This window comes from Oryctolagus cuniculus, chromosome 12 (assembly GCF_964237555.1).
Source record: "Oryctolagus cuniculus chromosome 12, mOryCun1.1, whole genome shotgun sequence".
Classification (NCBI taxonomy): domain Eukaryota; kingdom Metazoa; phylum Chordata; class Mammalia; order Lagomorpha; family Leporidae; genus Oryctolagus; species Oryctolagus cuniculus.
This window is the reverse complement of record NC_091443.1, coordinates 76,914,952-76,935,794: the sequence shown is the minus strand read 5'-3', so window position 1 is coordinate 76,935,794 and position 20,843 is coordinate 76,914,952. Positions and strand designations below refer to the sequence as shown.

Sequence of the window (20,843 nt, the reverse complement as noted above, 5' to 3'; positions counted from 1 at the left end):
AAGAAAAGAACAACTGGATCAATTACTTTTCAGTGAAGGTAGCTTGAGCCAAATACACCTTTTGGCTTCATTTAATAAAGCAGGTGTCTTTCCAAGAACTGTTCATAGTTCATGGAGAAATAGGAGCATGTATTATTAATTTTTGCCTCCTCTTTACTCTCTAGCACAGTGGCTATCTTCAATATCATTAAAATGTACTGAATGATCTTGGCACAATAGATTTCTCATCAATCATTCACACATACAAATGGTATCTCCTGTGTCAGCAGAGGGCAAAGGTCTGTGGGCTGTGTGTGGTCTGGTCTTTAATAGAGTGTCTGCAGTCTAACTGTACCACTAAGGAATTACATCAGTCAATTTGTTGTTTGTCCCAGTGAAGAAAAAAAAAGCAATCATTCCAACTGAATGCAATACTAAGTAGAGAACAAGGTACTGCTACTAAATACAAGAAAAGTAAGAAATACATATTAATTTACAAAGCAGAGGTGGGTAACAGGGTGTTTGTGAGCATGCATTGGTACATTCATTTCAAGATTAATTAAAAGGTTCATATAGTTTATCTACTCCCCTTTGTTCATTTACTTTTTATTATTTTCAATAAATAGTTATAAAGTAAAAGTAACAAATATAAACGATAAATGCTAAAAACTTAAATGTGCTGGAGGAAGATAAATAAAAGTTATGAATAGTGAAGAAAGTTTCGTTAAAGTGTTCTGTTTACTCTGGTTTTGTGAAAAAGCCATGATCCATTTCACACAAAAGTAGAGTGATATTCATGTCAAAAAGTTAAAAAAAGACATGGAAAATTTATTAAACAGTACATGGAAAATCAATTGAATGGGCACTAAGACATACCCCAATACACAAAAGTTATAGATGCTGGATAAAAACATGAGCTAACTCACTAAAACGTGTCTCCATTTCCCTGGATATGTAAAATGAATCTTGTCTTTTGGGATATGGGTTTGTGTTTGTCAGAGCTGAAAATTACTCATAAATGGCTTATTAAAACGTTCCTTATTGCAACAAGCATAATATGAAGTGGTGGTTAGTTCAGAAAATGAACATTAATAGTGGAAGAAAGTTTTTAAAAATACATTTTATAAAATAGGGATTTTATATTTCAGGGCAACGCTGTATGTTAGGGAAAGGAGGTACTTTCTTGGCAGCAAAACCAGATTAAGTCTGGCAGGATTGTAAGACAAACAGAATGTAGGACTTTTGTGGGATAGGAACAGATTAAAAAAATGGATAAAAGCATGAAAGAAAACAGAGATTGTGGCAAATGGAAATCTGTAGTTTACCATTACATTCAGAATTAGATTAAAGGAAAAAAAAGGTTATTTTTAATGTAACACCTTGAGTAAGCAGATAGTAATTAGCTACAAGTAATAGGGCTCAGTCGAGGGGAAGAGGAGACTGGGAATGTTATCAAGGGAGAATTTCTGCTTAGGTAAACAAATTGAATCAGTCGCAGTTGGCACTTTATATCCATGGATTCCACATCCATGGACTCAACCAACTGAAGATGGTGAAGAAGGCAGAAAAAGTGTCTGTACTGAACATTTCCAGATTTTTTTCTTGTAATTATTTCCTAAACAATATCTTCCTATTTAAATAGCATATATGTTATATTAAGTATAATGAGTAATCTCAAAATGACTTAAAGAATATAGGAGGTACCCAATGTACGTCATTGTAAACAAGGTAGTTGAGCATGTGCACATGTTCATGGCTTCGGAGCACTTAGAATCAATTCCCCATGGACACAGAAGAATGACTTAGATGAAAAAAACCTTAAATACTGGGATTGACACCAGAAGACAGAGAAATTCAGAAACATGGGGTGAGTTCCTGATCAACTATGCTAAATCTTTCTAAATTTTCAAAATTTTCTATAGAAAACATACACAATTTTCTAAAATATGTGTGTTTTTTATCCATATGAAGTGCATATTCACTGAAAAAGTAATTTATAGAAAAACAATTTATAAAACAGTCACTTAACCAAAAAATAATTCAGTTTTTCAAAGGTAGGCATGGTTTGATGCGTGTCCTTCCAGTATTTTTTCTATGCATAGACAGGATGAAAAACATATGCATTTAGGAAAACAAAATTATTTTTACAATGTTTAAATGACTCCAGTAAAGAAGGCAGCTTTTAGTAACCACAAATGCTATTTTAAGCTATAGAAATGAGAGTAATAAATGCTTCCAATTTCTGATAAGCCTCTGTAGCCAAGTACAACTTATAGACCACAAGAGGAGAATGTTCATATTCTAGACAAATGCTTTGTTGAAAATTCCTACTCAAAGATATTGATGTAGGCTGAGTTGACTAACATACCACATTTGGAAAAAAAACAATTAGGACACTGTAAGGAAATAAATTGCCTTTTCTATTCATAGCTATCTCAGGAAACTAGAAATGAGTCTGAGAAACAAGGCAATGAAGCTTCCTGCCAAGAGCAATGCCTGCTTACGCTAGGCCATCAATATCATAATTTATCAACTGGTAAAAATTCTAATGGCTACCTCCATTTGCTGCATTTTTCTCCACCTTTATCTCCTATTGTGTTAACTGATGATTAAATTAATAAGGTTAGTTCTATCTTCTTCCTTGGGCTGTGGGTTTCCCAGATGGGATTATGTAAAGCATGCCTTCCCCATACTAAAAAAAAAAAAAAAAAAAAAAAAAAAAAATCACATCACATATTGATAACTGCAAGGCAAGTATATGCTTCTTGTGTTTAAGTATCTTTCAAGCACTTGATGCATACTGATTAGAAAACAGAACTTGGAGGCCGGCGCCATGGTGCCGGCACCCCAGGTTCTAGTCCCGGTTGGGGTGCCAGGTACTAGTCCCGGTTGCTCCTCTTCCAGGCCAGCTCTCTGCTATGGCCTGGGAGGGCAGTGGAGGATGGCCCAAGTGCTTGGGCCCTGCACCCGCATAGGAGACCAGGAGGAAGGACCTGGCTCCTGGCTTCGGATCGGCGTAGCACCAGCAGTAGCGACCATTGTGGGGGTGAACCAACGGAAGGAAGACCTTTCTCTCTGCCTCTCTCTCACTGTCGATACACTGTCGATAAAAAACTCTCACTGTCTAACTCTGCCAGGCAAAAACAAAAGAAAAAAAAAAAAACAAAAAAAAACAGAACTTGTTTATTAATGCTTCTGAACAAAAGTGCCCAGATGATTTGCAAAGTAAAAATAATCTACAAAATATGTTATAAATATGAAGAAAAAGGCAATGCTAGAATAAATTCCCGAGTACAAAAATAGATACAATTTCAGTGCTGATTTGTTCATCTGAAGAATCATCAATAAAACTGACCATAGAAATTAAAATTACTTGTCACTTTTTCATAGCAGAAAGTACAAACACAGAAAGTTAAATGCTCATCCATAGAAGACTGTAAGTCATTTTCTTACCCCTGTATTAATTTAGAACACATGCTAATTATCATCCTAATAACCCATGGGGTCAATCCAAACAAAGAGAGCAGAATGGAGGTCAGGTGGAGGACTCGCTGACTCAAGGACAGCACAATATAGGACATAAGTTCAGTAAGGACACAGGGCATGACCTGGAACCAAATGAGAAGATTTTTCATGTACTACTCATGTCACTTCTATCTCAATTTCAAACTCTCAGAGGAAATGTGAAAGTTGAAAACTTACTCAAGAACATGCATTCAAAGAATATAAATGCAATCATTAGGTTGTTCCCAATAAATACACAGCTCAGATGGTTTTAGAGGGGAGTTTTCTAATCCTTCAAAGTAAGCAACCTACTTTACAAAAAGCATCCCAAAGAAGTGCAGAAAAAAAATGAAAGCTGCCCAGATTATTTTATGAAGCAAGTTCAGTATTGATGCCAAAACTGTGCAAGGTCCCAGCACCTCACAGGCCATATTTATGAACACAGACCACTTACTTATGAACATAAGTGTAAAATATTATATGATCTGTAAGCACGGGAAAAGCAAGGCCAAGAGTGTTTCAATAACTTGCCCAAGGTCCCACAGCTCCTACATCATGGAGTAGGGCCAAGATGTCTCTCAAGCCAAAGACATTTGTTGTAAAATGGACTCAGGACCAATAGCAATACTGGTAAACAAGAGATAATCTTTAAACTGGGCCTCATTACTGCCTCTTTCCAAGTCAGCACTCCCTGGAAAGGAATCCAGCCCTTGGCTGTGAAGAAGGGGAGGTATTAATGTTAGTGCAGCCAGTGTGGGCCTTACCCACTGTCATCTTGTATCAGACATTATAGCCCTTGCTTTCCTTGCAAGAGATGACTGAGATTTCTATTTTGCATCTCTTTAATTAAAGTAGAAGCTCTACTGTTTGATATTTCCCACGTGGACAAGTCATTTTTCTTCATGCAAAAGCTAGTATTTCATGCTTTCACTTCGAGGGTGCCTAGAAAGACTTCCAGCACCAGAGTGTGGAAATTATTTGCTTCAGCATTTATGTGAGTTGCCCATGAAATGACCGAATGTGACAGCTTGTCAAGAGTGACATTTAATATGCCTGTTGTACAGAAATCATATTTCATTTACTGTTTCAGACATAGGCCCCAGGAGAATGGTCTTGATGAACTTCAGGGGGAGCGGATGCACTATATTCATCATGCAACACATAGCTAGAGAAGCCCTTTATTTAGACCTCTGAGGCAAAAGGAGGAAATGATACTTTTAAGATGCTAAAAATTAAATAGCAAATTAAACCATAAAGTGAGGATGTGCTGTCTGTTCAGGACCTCAGAAAATGTTGTCTCAATCCATTAATTTCTATTGCTTTCCTAATAACTTTTCCTAGGAATAGATATCTGTAGTTTGAATCAAATACTATATTTTGAAACACAGGCAAGGAACCCTGTTGGAGTTTGTCAATAAAAATCCTTTAACGTTGATTATCTCCTCACAAGAAAAATGATAGATGTTTTGAGATTCTGCAAGCAAGACCAAGCTTCCTCATATACTTCTGAAAGTGTTTGCTTTCTCATGTATCCAAACTGTATTCAAAACATTACTTGGTATCATAAATCTAATGGATTAAAATGAAAATAAGACCCTGGGGCTGCAGTCACATTTTTCATATTCTGTAGTGTAGCCCCCTCATACTCAATGGACCTGCACAATGAACATGAACGGCTTCTTCACCCTTTCATGTTTCTCAGTGGGTACCCGTGTATTGGGGTGGAAGGAGCTTGCAGATAAAAGGACCTAGTAAATGTTCTCTTTTTGGTGGAGGATGACAATGACAGGAATAAGAGAATGAGAGATACAGATATAAATAGTGATATTTAACTGTCAAATGCATTAAAAATTTAAAGTAATGTCATAGTAGTGGAATTTTTATTTTTAATGCAAATGTTGCTGAAATAGAGAGAGATGGGAGATGTTAGTTTCCATAGGGGAGGACACAGGTGAACTATCCCAAGTAAATTCTCAGCTGAACATGAAGGAAAGAGTTATCAGAGCACAACACACACACATACACACACACACACACTCACAAAATACAAGGTTTCTTTAAAATCCCTAATCCTATGTTATACTTCAGGCCAAGGAAGTCACAGTGACACCCAGGCAGAGGTATGTTTTAAAACATCCTTGGGTGTTCTAGTAAGCCACATTTAAGGATCACTGACACATGTATTGCGAGCCTACATGTGTCTTCCAGTGGGGCTGGTTCTTCCTTCAACTAGAATGAACAAAGCATCTCTCTTATGCTGGACAGGGTGCTAAGCAATGGTGATGAACATGTTTAGTAAAAACAGACAAGATATACTGTCAAATGCATGGGTATCCAAGTCTAAAATGGGAGTTTGATACATAATAATCAAGTTGATTATAACAAAAATAGCATACCAGCTCTTGGGTACTGTTGACTATATTCCCGGTTATGTCCAACATTTATTATGTATCAACTCCTGTAATCCTCTAGTTTCACTATTACCTCACTTTATAGCTGAGGGAACTCAGGTTCAGAAAAGTTACTAAACTTGCCAGATATAACTCTGCTTATTAAGTGCCACAGATGGGACTCACCCCAGGCAGCCATCACCTTTATCCATCCTATGTTTCAGAAGTCATGATTAAATGGTATAAAAGTCCAGAGGAGGAAGCTAAAAATTCAACCAGAAAGCAAGGAGGGTGTTTGGGTAAACCTCATTTAAAAAGCGAAACTTGCATGTTAAATTTGGAAAAACTGGTAGGATTTTTGCAGGGGGAGAAAGCAGATAAACTATTTTATGAATTTTTAGAAATAGCATTTCTAAAGATGGGGAGGTATGTATATTTCTGAAGAACAGAGTTGTTACTGCTAATGTGGAGGCCCTGAGGAATTCAGCTTGTGGTCAGATTTTCACCATGTTACCAGTTATTCTTGGAACGTTGGAATAAACATTCCAGCAGAACAGCTCAAGTAAAATGGATTTTATTCCATTATTACTATTAATACATAGTAGTTGGCACTGTACCTACCAGTTCCTCATTGTTTAGTGATGTTCTAATCACCATGGCAAGGGAAAGTCCAGATTTCCGGGCAGCCAAGGTCTGGAAAAAAAAAACAAAACAAAACAGAATTATGACTTTTTAATACATGGGGAGGTTGCCACATGCATATTTCTCAGCATTCATGGAAATATATGAATATCAACTGTCAGTGTTCATGTTTTTAGTCATTAGATACATGCTTTTTTGTCAGTCAACCAATTGACCCAGAACATGAAATCATAAAACAGGGAAGTTGGAAAAGATCCTATTGATCATCAAATCTACCTTCTAGAGATTACAGATGACACAACTGCAGCCCTCCAAGACCAGACCACAGACTTGAATTTTGAAACTAGCATGAACCTTCCAGAATTTCATTATTTCCTGAGGTAGTTACTACCACATTCCTTCTCAAAACATGAACATTGACACCAAGTCAGCCCAACTTAGGTAATGGCCATCAGTCACAGCTGGTGTTAGGTGATTCTTGGGTTATTCGTATTTTCCTAGAATACCCCTCCATATCTAGCCAGAAGATTTCCTCCCAAGTGCTCATTTGATATCCTTAGAATCATTTTACTTGGATTCATTTTCCTGACTTAATGCTGATAAATTATGTAATCTTAAGTAAGTGTCAAATCTCTTTAGTTTCTGTACTTATAAAATAGATGGCTTATTACCTGCTGCTCTAACAAAAGTGATATAATATAATACAGAGAACTTTGGAAATCAGAAGTCCAAATCAGGGTATTAAATCTGCTCTCTCAGAAGGAACAAAAGAAAGTTATAGTGGAATAATGCATTCCTGATTGTCTTTGGTGCCAAAGGTAAAGTCACTCTCTACCAATCCACACCAATCTCCGCCCTGACCACAAAGATTACCTTCAAGAGCTTATTCAACTTATTCTTTGTATCTCATAAGTAATTGTCAACAAAATTATGTTTTTATTTTATTTTAGTATGTGTTTACAGTGATAGAATACATGCTATAGGCTGTCTTTCATAACTGAACTAGATATAAATTCTCAAAGAACACAGACTGCTTATTCTTGAATGTCTTTATCTTTTTATTTCCCCATCAGGATATCCCACAAGCCAGTGCATGTTGTTTGAGAAGATTAGCAAATATTAACTAAATAAATTGAAAAGCACTTACCATGGCCTGAAGATTCCAGGAGTGAGAGGAAACAAAGTGCAAATAATTAGACATATGCAAGGTGGCAAAAGAGCCTAACCATATTCAATTAGCCTAACACTTTAAAATAATGTCCACACTATAATGCCAAGCATCTGAGCTCATTCTGCTAACAAGCCATGCTTCCTAGTATTAGATCTTTCCAGTCAGATCTTATTTAAAACCAAAGTGATAGTCTTCATCTGAAGGTGTTCTAACAACAATAAAAATTAGACGGTAAAAAGCGTTCATTGTAATTAAAATGGAAATTTATGTTTCTCTGGAGAAAAACTGTGTTTTATGTTGTTAATGATCTAGCACATGCCAACAGAAAACTGAATAAATTTTGGATAACTTAATGGTACTGAATTATGTGATCTTAAATAAGAGTCAAATCTATTTGCTGCACTTAGAAAATAGAATACTTATCACTTTCTTCATGCTAATGAGCTTTTTAAATTAATGTAATGCAGACCATTACCAATTCTTTCTGTTTCTAGGTGGTCCCTAGAATATGTCATTATAAGAGAATAACTTATGCAGAATCAGGTAGTAATAAAGGACTAATAATGATTTTAATGACTCAGAGACTGTGGTTTTCTTTAGATAAAAGTGCAATTGGTTAGAATTGACCTTAATATACTATAATAAAGAATTTCATTAATATTATCTGCTTGTTTTATAAAGCATTCAAATGTACTAGCTTAAGGTAAAGAAGTTCAAAGTAACCCCTAAAACTCTGCAAATTAAATTTGTGGTCATTCGTAACACTGAACACATCCAAGCTCAGAGGTAGCAGCTCATGTGGCATGCTGTGAGATTTCCTTTCACTCAATTAAAGCATCATTTTAGCTCAACTTTTAATTTCAACTAATAAATATCAAAAGCCGTCCAAAGGTTAGAGTTATTTTCTCTGTCTAATACATTCTAAAAGAAATAATAAATATAAATCTAGGAAGAATTTGGCTTCATGTATTTAATTCTGTGAAAGATTTATAGAGTAAGTAGTTAATAAAGAGGACACAGTGCATTTTAACAAAGAAAAGGTCAACACTTGAAAGCAAAGAAAATGAACAGGAGAAACTCACCACATCTCGTACAATAGGCAAAGTTTTCTTCCTGCGGAGATCTGGCATACTGTCAATGCCGTAGAGCCCCCGTCCAGCCCTGGAAGGGGGCACAAAAGCAATAATTTTCAATAGGTAAAATGACCTCTTCTAATACACATAACAGAGCTGTTTATAGCGCACTGCCTATGGAAAAGATGAAAATGAACCACAGTTTTCAGCGAATTCACAAAGCAGCGAAGATCCAAGATTCCAGGACGCTGTCTTGTGAGAGAAAACTCCTACACCTATCATGATGGTAATCAGTTGCCTCCTTGGACAGCGCCATATGTTGGGAGTTTCAGACATTCATGGCCCTGGGTACTCACTGTTCTTGGCTGTGTGCACAGAGCAGAATCAAAACTGCTATGCGTGGAAACAGAGCTAACCCATTTTGGCTGCAATTTTGGTTTGTCTATCTGCCTCCTATGTTAAAGAAAGGACCTTTAGTGCAAAAATAGCACTGTTTGATTTATTGTACCTCTAGAGATTAAAATCCAAAATGGCACCTAAAGGAGTCAGGGACAAATTTAAAATACTACTAATTATTAAAACAAACAGTTTCATTTACTGGAATTCTTCCCACAGATAAACGAACAGGATTGAAATAATTTATTGCACAAGGACGTCTGTTGTGCTCTTTTTGTAGGGCCACCAAAATATAGGTAACCTAAGCCATCACCAATAGCATACATATTAAGTAAATCAAGGAAAGGTCACAATAAAGAAAATTAATGAGGCAAACACACATATGCATATGAAAAAATATGAGTATTTTGAACAGAACGAGCAAGTTTCCATATTAGCACATCTAGTGTGATTCCCTGTTTGTGTGGATATATATGCCTATGCACCCAAAGTGTCTAGAAAGATATTGATGAAACTGATAAATTAGCTACCTCTGTGTAGTAAAATTGGATGAGAGAAAAACAGAAGACTCTCACACTGTTATAGATTTGGTAATGGTCAATGTTTTTATAATAAACATGTTATTTTAAAATTAGAATCCTTGCTTATAAATGAGTCTGATACACTGAATTTAATTTTATTGCATCAAATCTACTCATTTATACATCAGGAAGGTACTAAAATTACTGATGATATCTTCACTTTATACCAACATGAACTCCAGATTTCTTGCTGACTTCTTTCTCAGGGTCACTTTTTCTTTTTCCCTGAAGAAAACAGTTTTTACCCTTGAATGCTATGTGGCCAGTCCTGGCAATGGAGTACCAGCCACTGTATGTGATAAGCATTTTATAGCCTAGGTTTCCAATGACAGAGATGGTTGCATGTTCTCGCTGCTTAGCATAACAAAGGACTTACTGTTTTACTGAATTTTTCCTACTAGCCGTGGTTCTACTCTATCACTTCTTGTGGGTTTCATTTACCACCTTCGTAATCTTGGGAAAATCATTCAATTAATCATTCAGCTTATATGAAAGAATAATAACAGAGGGTGGTGCTGTGGTGCAGTAGATTAAGCCTCCGCTTGTGGTGCCAGAATCCCAAACGGGCACGCATTTGAGTGCCAGCAGCTCCACTTCCAATCCAGCTCTCTGCTATGGTCTGGGAAAGCAGTGGAAGATGGCCTGAGTGCTTGGGCCGCTGAACCCATGTGGGAGACCTGGAAGAGGCTCCTGGCTCCTGGCTTTGGATTGGCCTAGCTCTGGTCCTTGTACCATCTGGGAAGTGAACCAGTGGATGCAAGACTTCTGTCTCTCCCTCTCTGTATGTAGCTCTGCCTCTCAATTTCTAAAAATAAAGGTTATTCAAAGTAATACTTAAAATGACATATAAGTTAAAAAACAGTAATGAAAGCAAAAGTGGACTAAAGTAGTAATAAATAGTAATAATGCCATAACTTACATGTTTGGAAATAGGGATATAATGCTATGAGCAATGTGAAATATGAAAGTCATTGCACATGTGTAAGAAGGTATCAGTGATAGAAATTATGTTTACAGTCAGGTACTTCAACTATAAGTTGTCTTTAATTTAGATCAGAGTAAATGAAAAGAAAAAACATGGAGTAGAGATCAGAAAAGAGGAAAGGAGAGAGAAAGGAGCAAGGAAGGATCAGCTGTGTGGAGGAGAGGTCACAATTAAGATCCTGTTCATGGCTGATTCTTATGATAAAGAAGCTAATTCAGTTTTGCTCGTTTTCCAGAATAAAGCCAATTGGCACTCTCTAAGCCAAGTGCTGCGACAGTCACAGTTGGTCAAAGCTTGGGAATTTGGGTCACAAAAATGAATCATTGTCAGCATGCTATTTTTCTTGATAATAACTTTGTGTTTTCACATTTTCATTTAAAAATAATAATAAATTTGAAAGCTGGAGCGAGGGAGAGAATGGTAGAAGCAGAGAAACAGAGAGAGGGAGCGGGAAAAGGAGGGAGGGAGACACACACACACACAGAAAGATTCCATCTGTTGTTTCACTTTCCAAATGCCCACAACAGCTGGGGTAGGACTGCACTGAAGCCAGGAGCCAGGAACTCCATCCAGGTCTCCCACACGGGTGGCAGGAACCAAAGTACTTACATCATCTGCTTTCTCCCAGGCACATTAATAGAAAACTGGATCAGAAGTGGAGCTGCTGGGACTGGAACCAACACCATGGTTTGACATGTTTTGTCACAATGCCCACCTCTCCATTATTTTTAATTGACAAATACTACTTGTGTGTAATTCTGAGGTACAATGTGATATTTTGCTCTATGTGAACATTACTGAAATTTCAGTTCAGCAAATTAACATATCCATCACCCTACTGTCCTATCTGTGTGTGTGCTGAGAATGTTAAATGCTCCTTTGAACTTCAAGAAATGACAGAGTGAGGGAGACAAAAGTGCAATGATTTTTTTCCTCTTAACTCACAAATCACATCAACAACTTTATCAGTGTGATGTCTGTTTCACTTCCCTCCTCTCCTTTCCCTTCCTTCTCTCCCTCTTCTTTCTTCCTCCCCTCCCTGCCAATTCCTGGTTGACCCTGTCACTCCAAAACCTCAGACACCAAACACGTGGGGAAAGGCCAGAGTGGATGGTTTTACAGTGTTCCCCCAGTCACATACTTGGGCTGTGATTCCGAGCAGTTTCTGGTTTCCCTCCTCTCTGAATAGTATTAGTAATAACATTAAATGTACATTAATATCTTTCTAGCACATTGCAGATCAATCATGTTAACCAGCTGCCTTCAAGTGTTTTGAAATGTTTTGACTTCTAAATAATCTGATTTTCATAACCATGTAAAGGAACATGTTGAATTGAGCTAATGATTGAGAAAATGATTTACAAAATGCCAAGTGTTACATAAATGACTTGTGTATTTTCTTCCTATCAGTGATCATTTATTTCTTTTCTTTGATTTCCTTCTCATGGATGCCAATTCCGATTCTCAAGGAGCACACAGACTTGTGAGTCAACTTTCTAATTGGTGAGTCAGTTAGCAGACATGTTTTCTTACTCCTGACACTTCCCTCCTATGCTTTTGTCATCAGAGCAGAGAAATCCAAGGACATAGGCCAAATCTAAACATTATGCAATTATGAATCCAAGTTAGAAATTATGCATCCAAAATTCATTTCTGCCTCTTCTAGGCCTGTCATTTAATTTCACTGAACTTGCATTTTGTAATTTGGAAAACTGCTACACAACAAAAATGTCCTATTAATCCTTAAAAAATAACCTCAGAAATGCTCTTTTTAAAAGATTTTTATTGCCGGCGCCGTGGCTCAATAGGCTAATCCTCCACCTTGCGGCGCCAGCACACCGGGTTCTAGTCCCGGTCGGGGCGCCGGATTCTGTCCCGGTTGTCCCTCTTCCAGGCCAGCTCTCTGCTATGGCCAGGGAGTGCAGTGGAGGATGGCCCAGGTGCTTGGGCCCTGCACCCCATGGGAGACCAGGATAAGTACCTGGCTCCTGCCATCAGATCAACGCGGTGCGCCGGCCGTGGCGGCCATTGGAGGGTGAACCAACGGCAAAAGGAAGACCTTTCTCTCTCTGTCTCTCTCTCTCACTGTCCACTCTGCCTGTCAAAAAAAAAAAAAAGATTTTTATTTATTTATTTGACAGGTAGAGTTACAGACAATGAGAGAGAGAGAGAGAGAGAGAGAGAGAGAGAGAGAGAGAAAGGTCTTCTTCCCTCGGTTCATTCCCCAAATGGCCGCTACGGCCAGCGCTGCGCCAATCCAAAGCCAGGAGCCAAGTGCTTCCTCCTGGTCTCCCATGCAGGTGCGGGGGCCCAAGCACTTGGGCCATCCTCCACTGCCTTCCTGGGCCACAGCAGAGAGCTGGACTGGAAGAGGAGCAGCCGGGGCTAGAACCCGGCGCCCATATGGGATGCTGGTACTGCAGGTGGAGGATTAACCAAGTGAGCCATGGCGCCAGCCCCCAGAAATGTTCTTAATCAGGTTATGCTTCCTTATGCTTTTACCACAAAGAGTTTATTTAAATATACACATTCATGAGCCTACTCATCAAGTAATAATAAAGCTTTGATTCTAAACTTAAATCTTAAAAAAAGTCTACATTACTGGTCTTGCTTCATGAATTAAGAAAACACTGGATAAAAAGTAAATGGCCCTACACAAATACGTTTTATATTACATTAGTTGGAGTCTTCTTAACCAGGAGAGATCTGGTAGATGTTAAATAACCAAAAAAGATGAAGACTGGAAATATTAGCAGAAAAAATATTGACTTTCCAGGCCAGAGACCATGGTCACATACACTAGCTAAAATATAGCAGAGATTATCTAGACTTAATGAGGAGGTCAGAGGCTGCCAAATCAGACCACAGCAGTATGGGCTTTGGGCCTTGTGTTCAACATGACAGCTAGGACACTCACATCCCATATCAGAGCATCTGGGTTAAGGTCCCAATTCACTTTCTGATTCCACCTTACTCCTAATGTGCCATCTCTAAGGCAGCAGGTCAAGTAGTTGGCCTCAGTGACCCACGTGGGAGCCATGGATTGATTTTTCAGGCTATTGTGAGCTTTTGTGGGAAGTGAACCAGTGGTTAACAGCAATCTTTATCTCTTTCTCTGTCTCTCATCTGTGTTTTAACTAAATTAATTAAAAACTAAAAATCAGGGCCCAGCCCTGGCTGCTACAGACATTTGAATAGTGAACCAGAGGATGGGAAATCTTTGTCTCTCAGTCTCTCTCACCCACCCCTCCCTCTCCCCCTATTTTTCTTTTTTGTGCCACTCTGACTTCCATGTTAGTTAAACAAATAATAATTTTTAAAAATAAAATGCATTATTTTATACATACATACACTGTGGAATACCATCTGGGCTTTAAAAATGAAGGAAATCCATTTGTGACAACGTGGGTGAAGTTGGAAGACAGTATGCTCGCTAAACTGGACACAGAAATCCAAGTGCTGTGTGGTCTCACTCATACATAGTCTTCAAAAGGTTCACATAATATGCACATTATGAAAAAAACTGTGCATTGTGAATGAATTAACATTTTCACAAAGAAGTTGATCTCCCAGAATTAGAGTACCATGGTACTCACTAGGGGCTTGGGCTGTTGGCAAATGGGGGATTGTTAAGGACTTCTTGGTCAAAGCTCTGAAAATATTCAGTTACATAGAAGGAATAAATTCAAGAGAATTATTATACAACATGGAGGCTACTGTTAAAAACAAAATATTGTATTAAATACTAAGAGTGGAAGTACGCTCACCACAAAGAAACATAACAATGTCAGATAATTTTCTACAATATATAAATATACTTCAAAACATCAAGTTCTATATGGAAAATACATACAATTTTACCTACCATTTTTTTAATTAAAAAACAGTGATTCAATGATTGTTTAGAGCTCTTATCTCTACTGTTAAGGAACAGTGTTTTTTTTTTTTTTTTCTCATATTATTCGAACTCTACTTACTGTAGGGTTCATCTTTCGAGTATAAAGTAAACTGAAAGTAGGTCTTTGTAAAAATTAAGAGAGGGAACAGGAGAGGGAGGAAGAAGAAGGGTAGGAGTGTGGACAGGAGGGAGGGTAGGGTGGGAAGAATCACCATGTTCCTAAATCTGTATATATGAAATGCATGCCATTTGTTATATATTAAATAAAATTTAAAAAGGTAAGATGAAAAAAGTGAAAATTTCTATTTTTTTTCCAGATTTTTCTGATAATGGGATAAAGGTGTGCCATTTCCACAAGTGGATGGTTGATGCCAAACTGGCTCCTATTCAGGGCGGTGCTGTGGCATAGTAGGCTAAGCCTCCACCTGTAACGCCAGCATTCCATGTGGGTTGCGGTTTGGTTTGTGTTCTGGTTGCTCCTATCTGCTCCAGCTTTCTGTTTAACACCTGCGGAAGCAGTGGAAGTTGGCCCAAATGCTTGGGCCCCTGCACCCACATGGGAGATACAGAAGAAGCTCCTGGCTCCTGACATTGGATCAGCCCAGTTCCAGTTGCTATGGCCATTTGGGGACTGAACCAGTGGATGGAAGACCTTTCTTCCTTCCTTCCTTCCTTCCTTCCTTCCTTCCTTCCTTCCTTCCTTCCTTCCTTCCTTTCTTTCTTTTTTACAGGCAGAGTGGACATTGAGAGAGAGACCTTTTGCCGTTGGTTCACCCTCCAATGGCCGCCACGGCCGGCGCACCGCGTTGATCTGATGGCAGGAGCCAGGTACTTATCCTGGTCTCCCATGGGGTGCAGGGCCCAAGCACTTGGGCCATCCTCCACTGCACTCCCTGGCCACAGCAGAGAGCTAGCCTGGAAGAGGGGCAACCGGGACAGAATCCAGCGCCCTGACCGGGACTAGAACCCGGTGTGCCAGCACCGCAAGGCGGAGGATTAGCCTAGTGAGCCGCGGCACCAGCCGCGGCTATCTTCCTAACGTGCAAGTTTATCTACTTGGACCTCCACTTTTCAATCATCCTGGCTACATGCCAAAGTTGGTTGTAGGGAAGTTGAAATGAATAAAACTTATGTATTTAAAAATTTATTTTATTCATTTGAAAGGTAGAAAGACAGAGTGAGAGCTTCCATGCGCTGATTCAATCTCCAAATGGCTGCAACAGTCCAGGCTTGGACCCTGCACCCTATGGGAGACCAGGAGAAGCACCTGGCTCCTGCCATCAGATCAGCGCGGTGCGCCGGCTGCAGTGCACCAGCCGCAGCGGCCATTGGAGGGTGAACCAACGGCAAAGGAAGACCTTTCTCTCTGTCTCTCTCTCTCAATGTCCACTCTGCCTGTCAAAAAAAAAAAAAAAAAAAAAAAAAAAAAAAAAAAAAAAAAAAAAAAAGAAAGATAGATATTCATCTCCAAAATCAAACATTAAAGGACCAAAACAGAAGCCTGAGGGCCAGAGAGAAAGCCAGAGACCTCACTAATGGAGGTTAATAGGCAGAGAGATGTAATCACAGGGAAGGAAATAACAACCTAGTATTTATCTGACCAATTAGAATTTTTAAAGATTTATATGAATCTCAGTTGCTTCCTATGGAAAACAAAAACTTCTGCATTCTTTAAAGCACTGTTTAGAACATTTAATGAGAATATAAGTAAGTAGATTATATATTATTGGCAGCAATTATTTTATTGCAAACTTCATAGATAGGGAGCCTGTTGAAGTTGACTGAATCAGCGCCAGTTCCCCAATGCATCAGGGTTATTTATTTACATTCCTCCAAACCAGTAGGTGAGTAATAAGTCTCTAGCAGCCATGAACTTGAAGGCAGCTATCTACATACAGAACTAAAGAATGAGAAGGGGCGACACGAAGGTTTTGCCAGTTCCCATGTTGTATTCTTAGTTCTATTAACTTCCAATTTAGACTTAGCTTTAATCCAATCTCTCTTCTCTGTTGGGCCTCCTTGAGGTCATGGTCATGATGAGGCTATGTCTTGGTTAATCATATTCCTAATCTAACACTTACATACATCCCCATCCTACTTATTTAGCTTCATATCAGACAAAAGCTTTACAGATGACCCAACCAACTTCATCTTCCTGAAAAACAATGCATTAATATATTTTTATGTTAAGCTCTGTATAAAATATAAATAAACTTCAAAGAGGAAAGTTTCTTCCCATACCAATCTTTCCAGAATCCTCCATCTATCTCCATTAATTCTGGATTCTCTTGTGTCCATAATGATGAACGTTTTTCTTTATTGGAAATCACATACTGTACTCTAATGTAACCCTGAATCTCTTTGAGAGAAAAATATGACATCTTTTAAATAAGACTAGTACAGCCGTATGTCTTATTGTCTTGGAGTAAACACTTTGGTTGAGCATAAAATAATTGCCTTGATATTAGAAGTTATGGTTGTATGGAAAATATACCAGTGTCACTAACCTGGGATTAACTTCTAACAATTTAATTACAATATGTACCTTCTAGGATTCATTTCCTTAACAATTGTATCAAGCAAACAAGATAGCCTTTGGGGTAGGCCTTGTAATTCCTTTTTCCATTACATAAAATTATGCTCAGGGAAACAATAATGCTTATGCCTGGGAGGCAAGGGGAAAATGGAATTCCAGTAGAGAACAACATATTCATATTTCTCATCTTGCTCTTTCTGGGTATATATTAATAATATAGTGGACATTCCAACATTTTTGCATTTTATGGATGTGGAACTCAGTTTCCAAGACTTCAAATGCTTGTCCAACATGGTTGGCAGCAAGCTAGACATACTCAGGGCTGCAGACCCCACTGATGTCCTGTGTTTTCCTTTTCCTTTGTTTCTTAACATCCCAGTATTCAAGAGCCACCCAAGTAACAAACCTTGTCCTTCCTCCTGCACAATCTGTTTATCTCTCTCTCCCCCCTCTTACATCATTTCTCATTTGCATCTTCCTTTATATTTGGAACACCATCTATTTTTGTTGTAAATTTTGTGTAATGCCAGGATTTTTTTATATATATCCCCCATCTCCAGTTTAAATCAGCTTCATTTCATCATGACCAAACTGCCCCAATCATCTTCCTACGAGGGTTTAGCCAGGAGGCTAACATGAAGACAGTGCGGTGTTTACAAGGACCAGTCTGGCAGTACTATTCATGATGGATTAGAGGAGGAATAAGGAAGATAGAGAGACAGTCTGAAAGATCATTGAAGTAATCCCGAATTCCTTAATGGATTTCTTAATGGGGGTCTTGACTGAAGTGGTTTTGCCATTTTTTTCCTAATCCCTCCATTCAACTATATGAACTTGACAAATTCCTAAATCAAAGTGCTATAATATTTTAAAGAGTAAATGGTCTCATTGTCACATAGAGGCTTTGCAGTCTACTAAATTATTCTCTCTCTTCTTGGCATTTGACCTCTTAAAGCTCCATAATGCTCCTGAAGCACGTTTTTTTCTTCAAACTCTTATTCTTTTGAAACTTGGTTTCAGAACTGCTGACTACCTCATTACTCATCTTTCAATTATTTTGTAAAAGCTAATACCACATTTACATTTTGAAAGAGATAAAGAGAATACGGAAGATATACTATTCTGGTGAGAAAGGGGATTGCAAATTGTATTTCCAGTGATTCAAAATCTTTTTCATAGCACAATAATTAACCAAATGCCCTAGGTTTTTATTATGAGTTAAGGAAATAAAAACCTAAATTGTAGCGTTAACACACTCCTGCATGTTTTCTCTAGGTTAGGCTTAGGAACACATCAGGTACCAGGGATTAACTTCTAGCAGTTCAATTACAGTGTGTACCTTCTAGGGCTCATTTCCTCAACAAATTATGTATCAAGTAGACAACATAGCCTTTGGGGAGACTTTTAATTATCAATACCAAAAATCTTTCTTTTCCCTCTCATAACGTTATATGCACCTAAATTAACCCCAGATACAACACATGCTACAGAACAAAACAAAAATACAAATGCAACCCCAAACTTTCTTGTAAATAATCATTAAGTATTGTTTGACATAAAATTTTCCCTTAATTAAAGTTCATGCCAGGGCTGGCTATGTGGCACAGCAGGTTAACACTCTGGCCTGAAGCGCCGGTATCCCATATGGGCGCTGGTTCAAGTCCTGGCTGCTCTACTTCTGATCCAGCTCTCTGCTGTGGCCTGGGAAAGCAGTGGAAGATGGCCCAAGTACTTGGGCCCCTGCACCCCCATGAGAGACTTGAAGAAGCTCCTGGCTCCTGGCTTCGGATCAGTGCAGCTCCGGTTGTTGCGGCCAACTGGGGGGTGAACCATGGATGGAGGACCTCTCTCTCTCTCTCTTTCTTTCTGCCTCTCCTCTCTCTGTGTAACTCTGACTTTCAAATATATAAACAAAAAAATCTTTAAAAAAATAAAGTTCATTCCATGTATGGTTTCAATTCTAAACCATGATTCTGTGGCTTAAAGCTAAATATGAGATATGCATGTGTGTCTATGAATGCCCTTTTTTTTGGAGTTAATTTTCTTAGCCATCTCTTTCTGGAAAGTCTCCAGATCCATGTAAGCAGAGATGCTAGAGTGTAATCATTCATAATTAAAGTCCAGCTTCTTAAAAGTATCTACTTAAATGTAATTAGATAGAATCAAATATCTAATATCAAGGAAACTACATTTCTCAAAGCTTAGATTAATGACACAGTTCTTTTGAAGTAAGCTACCTATTTAGATCCCTAAAATTTTGGACAATTCCTCTCCTACCACTAATGAAAAATTAGCTGTACTTTAAAGCAGAGACAAAAGTGGTTACTATAATTTCACAGTCAGGTCTCGTTTATTATTAGAAAGTGTTTCTTGTATTCCTTCTTTTAGTTCCCCATGTCCAAAATGACAGGATCCAAAAATATAACCAGACTTCTGCTCAGATGAAAGACACTTTCAACTCAATGGTGTAACTTTTCTAGTTAGTTACAACTTGCAGGCATTACTCACTTCCAAGGATAAAGAAAGAAGTGTGGGGCCAGTGTTGTGGCACAGGATGTTACGCCTCTCTATGTAAGGTTGTATCCCATATCACAGAGTTGGTTCAAGCCCTGGCTGCTCCAATTCTGAGCCTGCTTCCTGCTAATGTGGTGGAAGGCATTGGGTGACCAAGTGCTTGGGCCAAGGCCACCCATGTGGGAGGCCCAGATGCAGCCTCTGGCTCCCTGCTTCAGCCTGGGCCTGTCCTGGCTATTGTGGCTGTTTGGGGAATGAGTCAGCAGGTAGAGGACCTTTCTCTCTCTCCTATTCCCTGCTGTTCTGCCTTTCAAATAAATATATAAATAAGAACACTTGCAAAAACAAAGAATGAATAAGAGTAAAGAAAATGGGCATTTGGCAAACTGGTGAAGATGCCACTGGGACTACCACAGCCCATATCAGAGTGCCGCTGGCTTCCAGTCCCTGGCTTGCAGCTCTTCTTCGGACTCCAGCTTCCCGCTAATGTATACTTTGAGATAGGAGGTGATGGGTCAAGTAATTGGTCCCTGACACCCAGGTGGGAGATCTAGATTGAGTTTTGGGCTCTTGGCTTTGGTTTGGCTCAGCTCCAGCTTTTGGGAAGTGAAATAACAGATGGAAGTTTTCCCTCCTCTGTTCATCTGCCTCTCTGCCTTTTGAACGAAATGAAAAATAAATGAAGTTTAAAGAAAATTTGCTCTTTAAATCACAGAATCTATTCACAGAGAAGGCAACTAAGACAAGCACTAGTTATATGCAAGCCCATGGATGTTTTATTATTTTAAGAGAATTTATAAAATTCTTGGTGTAGCATTAAAATCTAATTTTAGAAAAGCCATCAAAACATACCAAGTATTGTCTTAATGAATAGTGTGTTGGCATTGGAGGAATCCAAACTGATCTATCTAAACACATAAATGTAGAATATAATAATATTGTCCAATCAGTTAACTTTTAACAGGTTTCTCCGACCAGGGCAGGCACTGTGGCACAGAAGGTTAAGCCTCTGCTTGTGACCCTAGCATCCCATACTGCAGTACCAATTTTAGTCCCAGCTGCCCTGCTTCCAATCTAGCTTCCTGCTAATCTGTTAGGAAGGCAGTGGATGATGGCCCAAGTACTTGAGCCCCTACCACCCATGTGGGAGACCTGAAGGGAATTCCTCATTGCT

At 38.6% G+C, this 20,843-nt stretch overlaps 1 protein-coding gene across 1 annotated transcript in view; it reads right to left on the bottom strand.

Annotated features, from left to right (window-relative positions):
- UNC13C (unc-13 homolog C) overlaps positions 1 to 20,843 on the bottom strand; it is a 656,715-nt gene that overhangs the window by 419,952 nt on the left and 215,920 nt on the right. The window contains exons 4-6 of the mRNA XM_017348010.3: positions 8,769 to 8,847; positions 7,663 to 7,668; positions 6,495 to 6,566 (exon numbers count right to left, since the gene is read on the bottom strand). Of these exons, the coding sequence (XP_017203499.2) occupies positions 6,495 to 6,566; positions 7,663 to 7,668; positions 8,769 to 8,847 (157 nt within the window). The remainder of the gene's footprint in view (positions 1 to 6,494; positions 6,567 to 7,662; positions 7,669 to 8,768; positions 8,848 to 20,843) is intronic.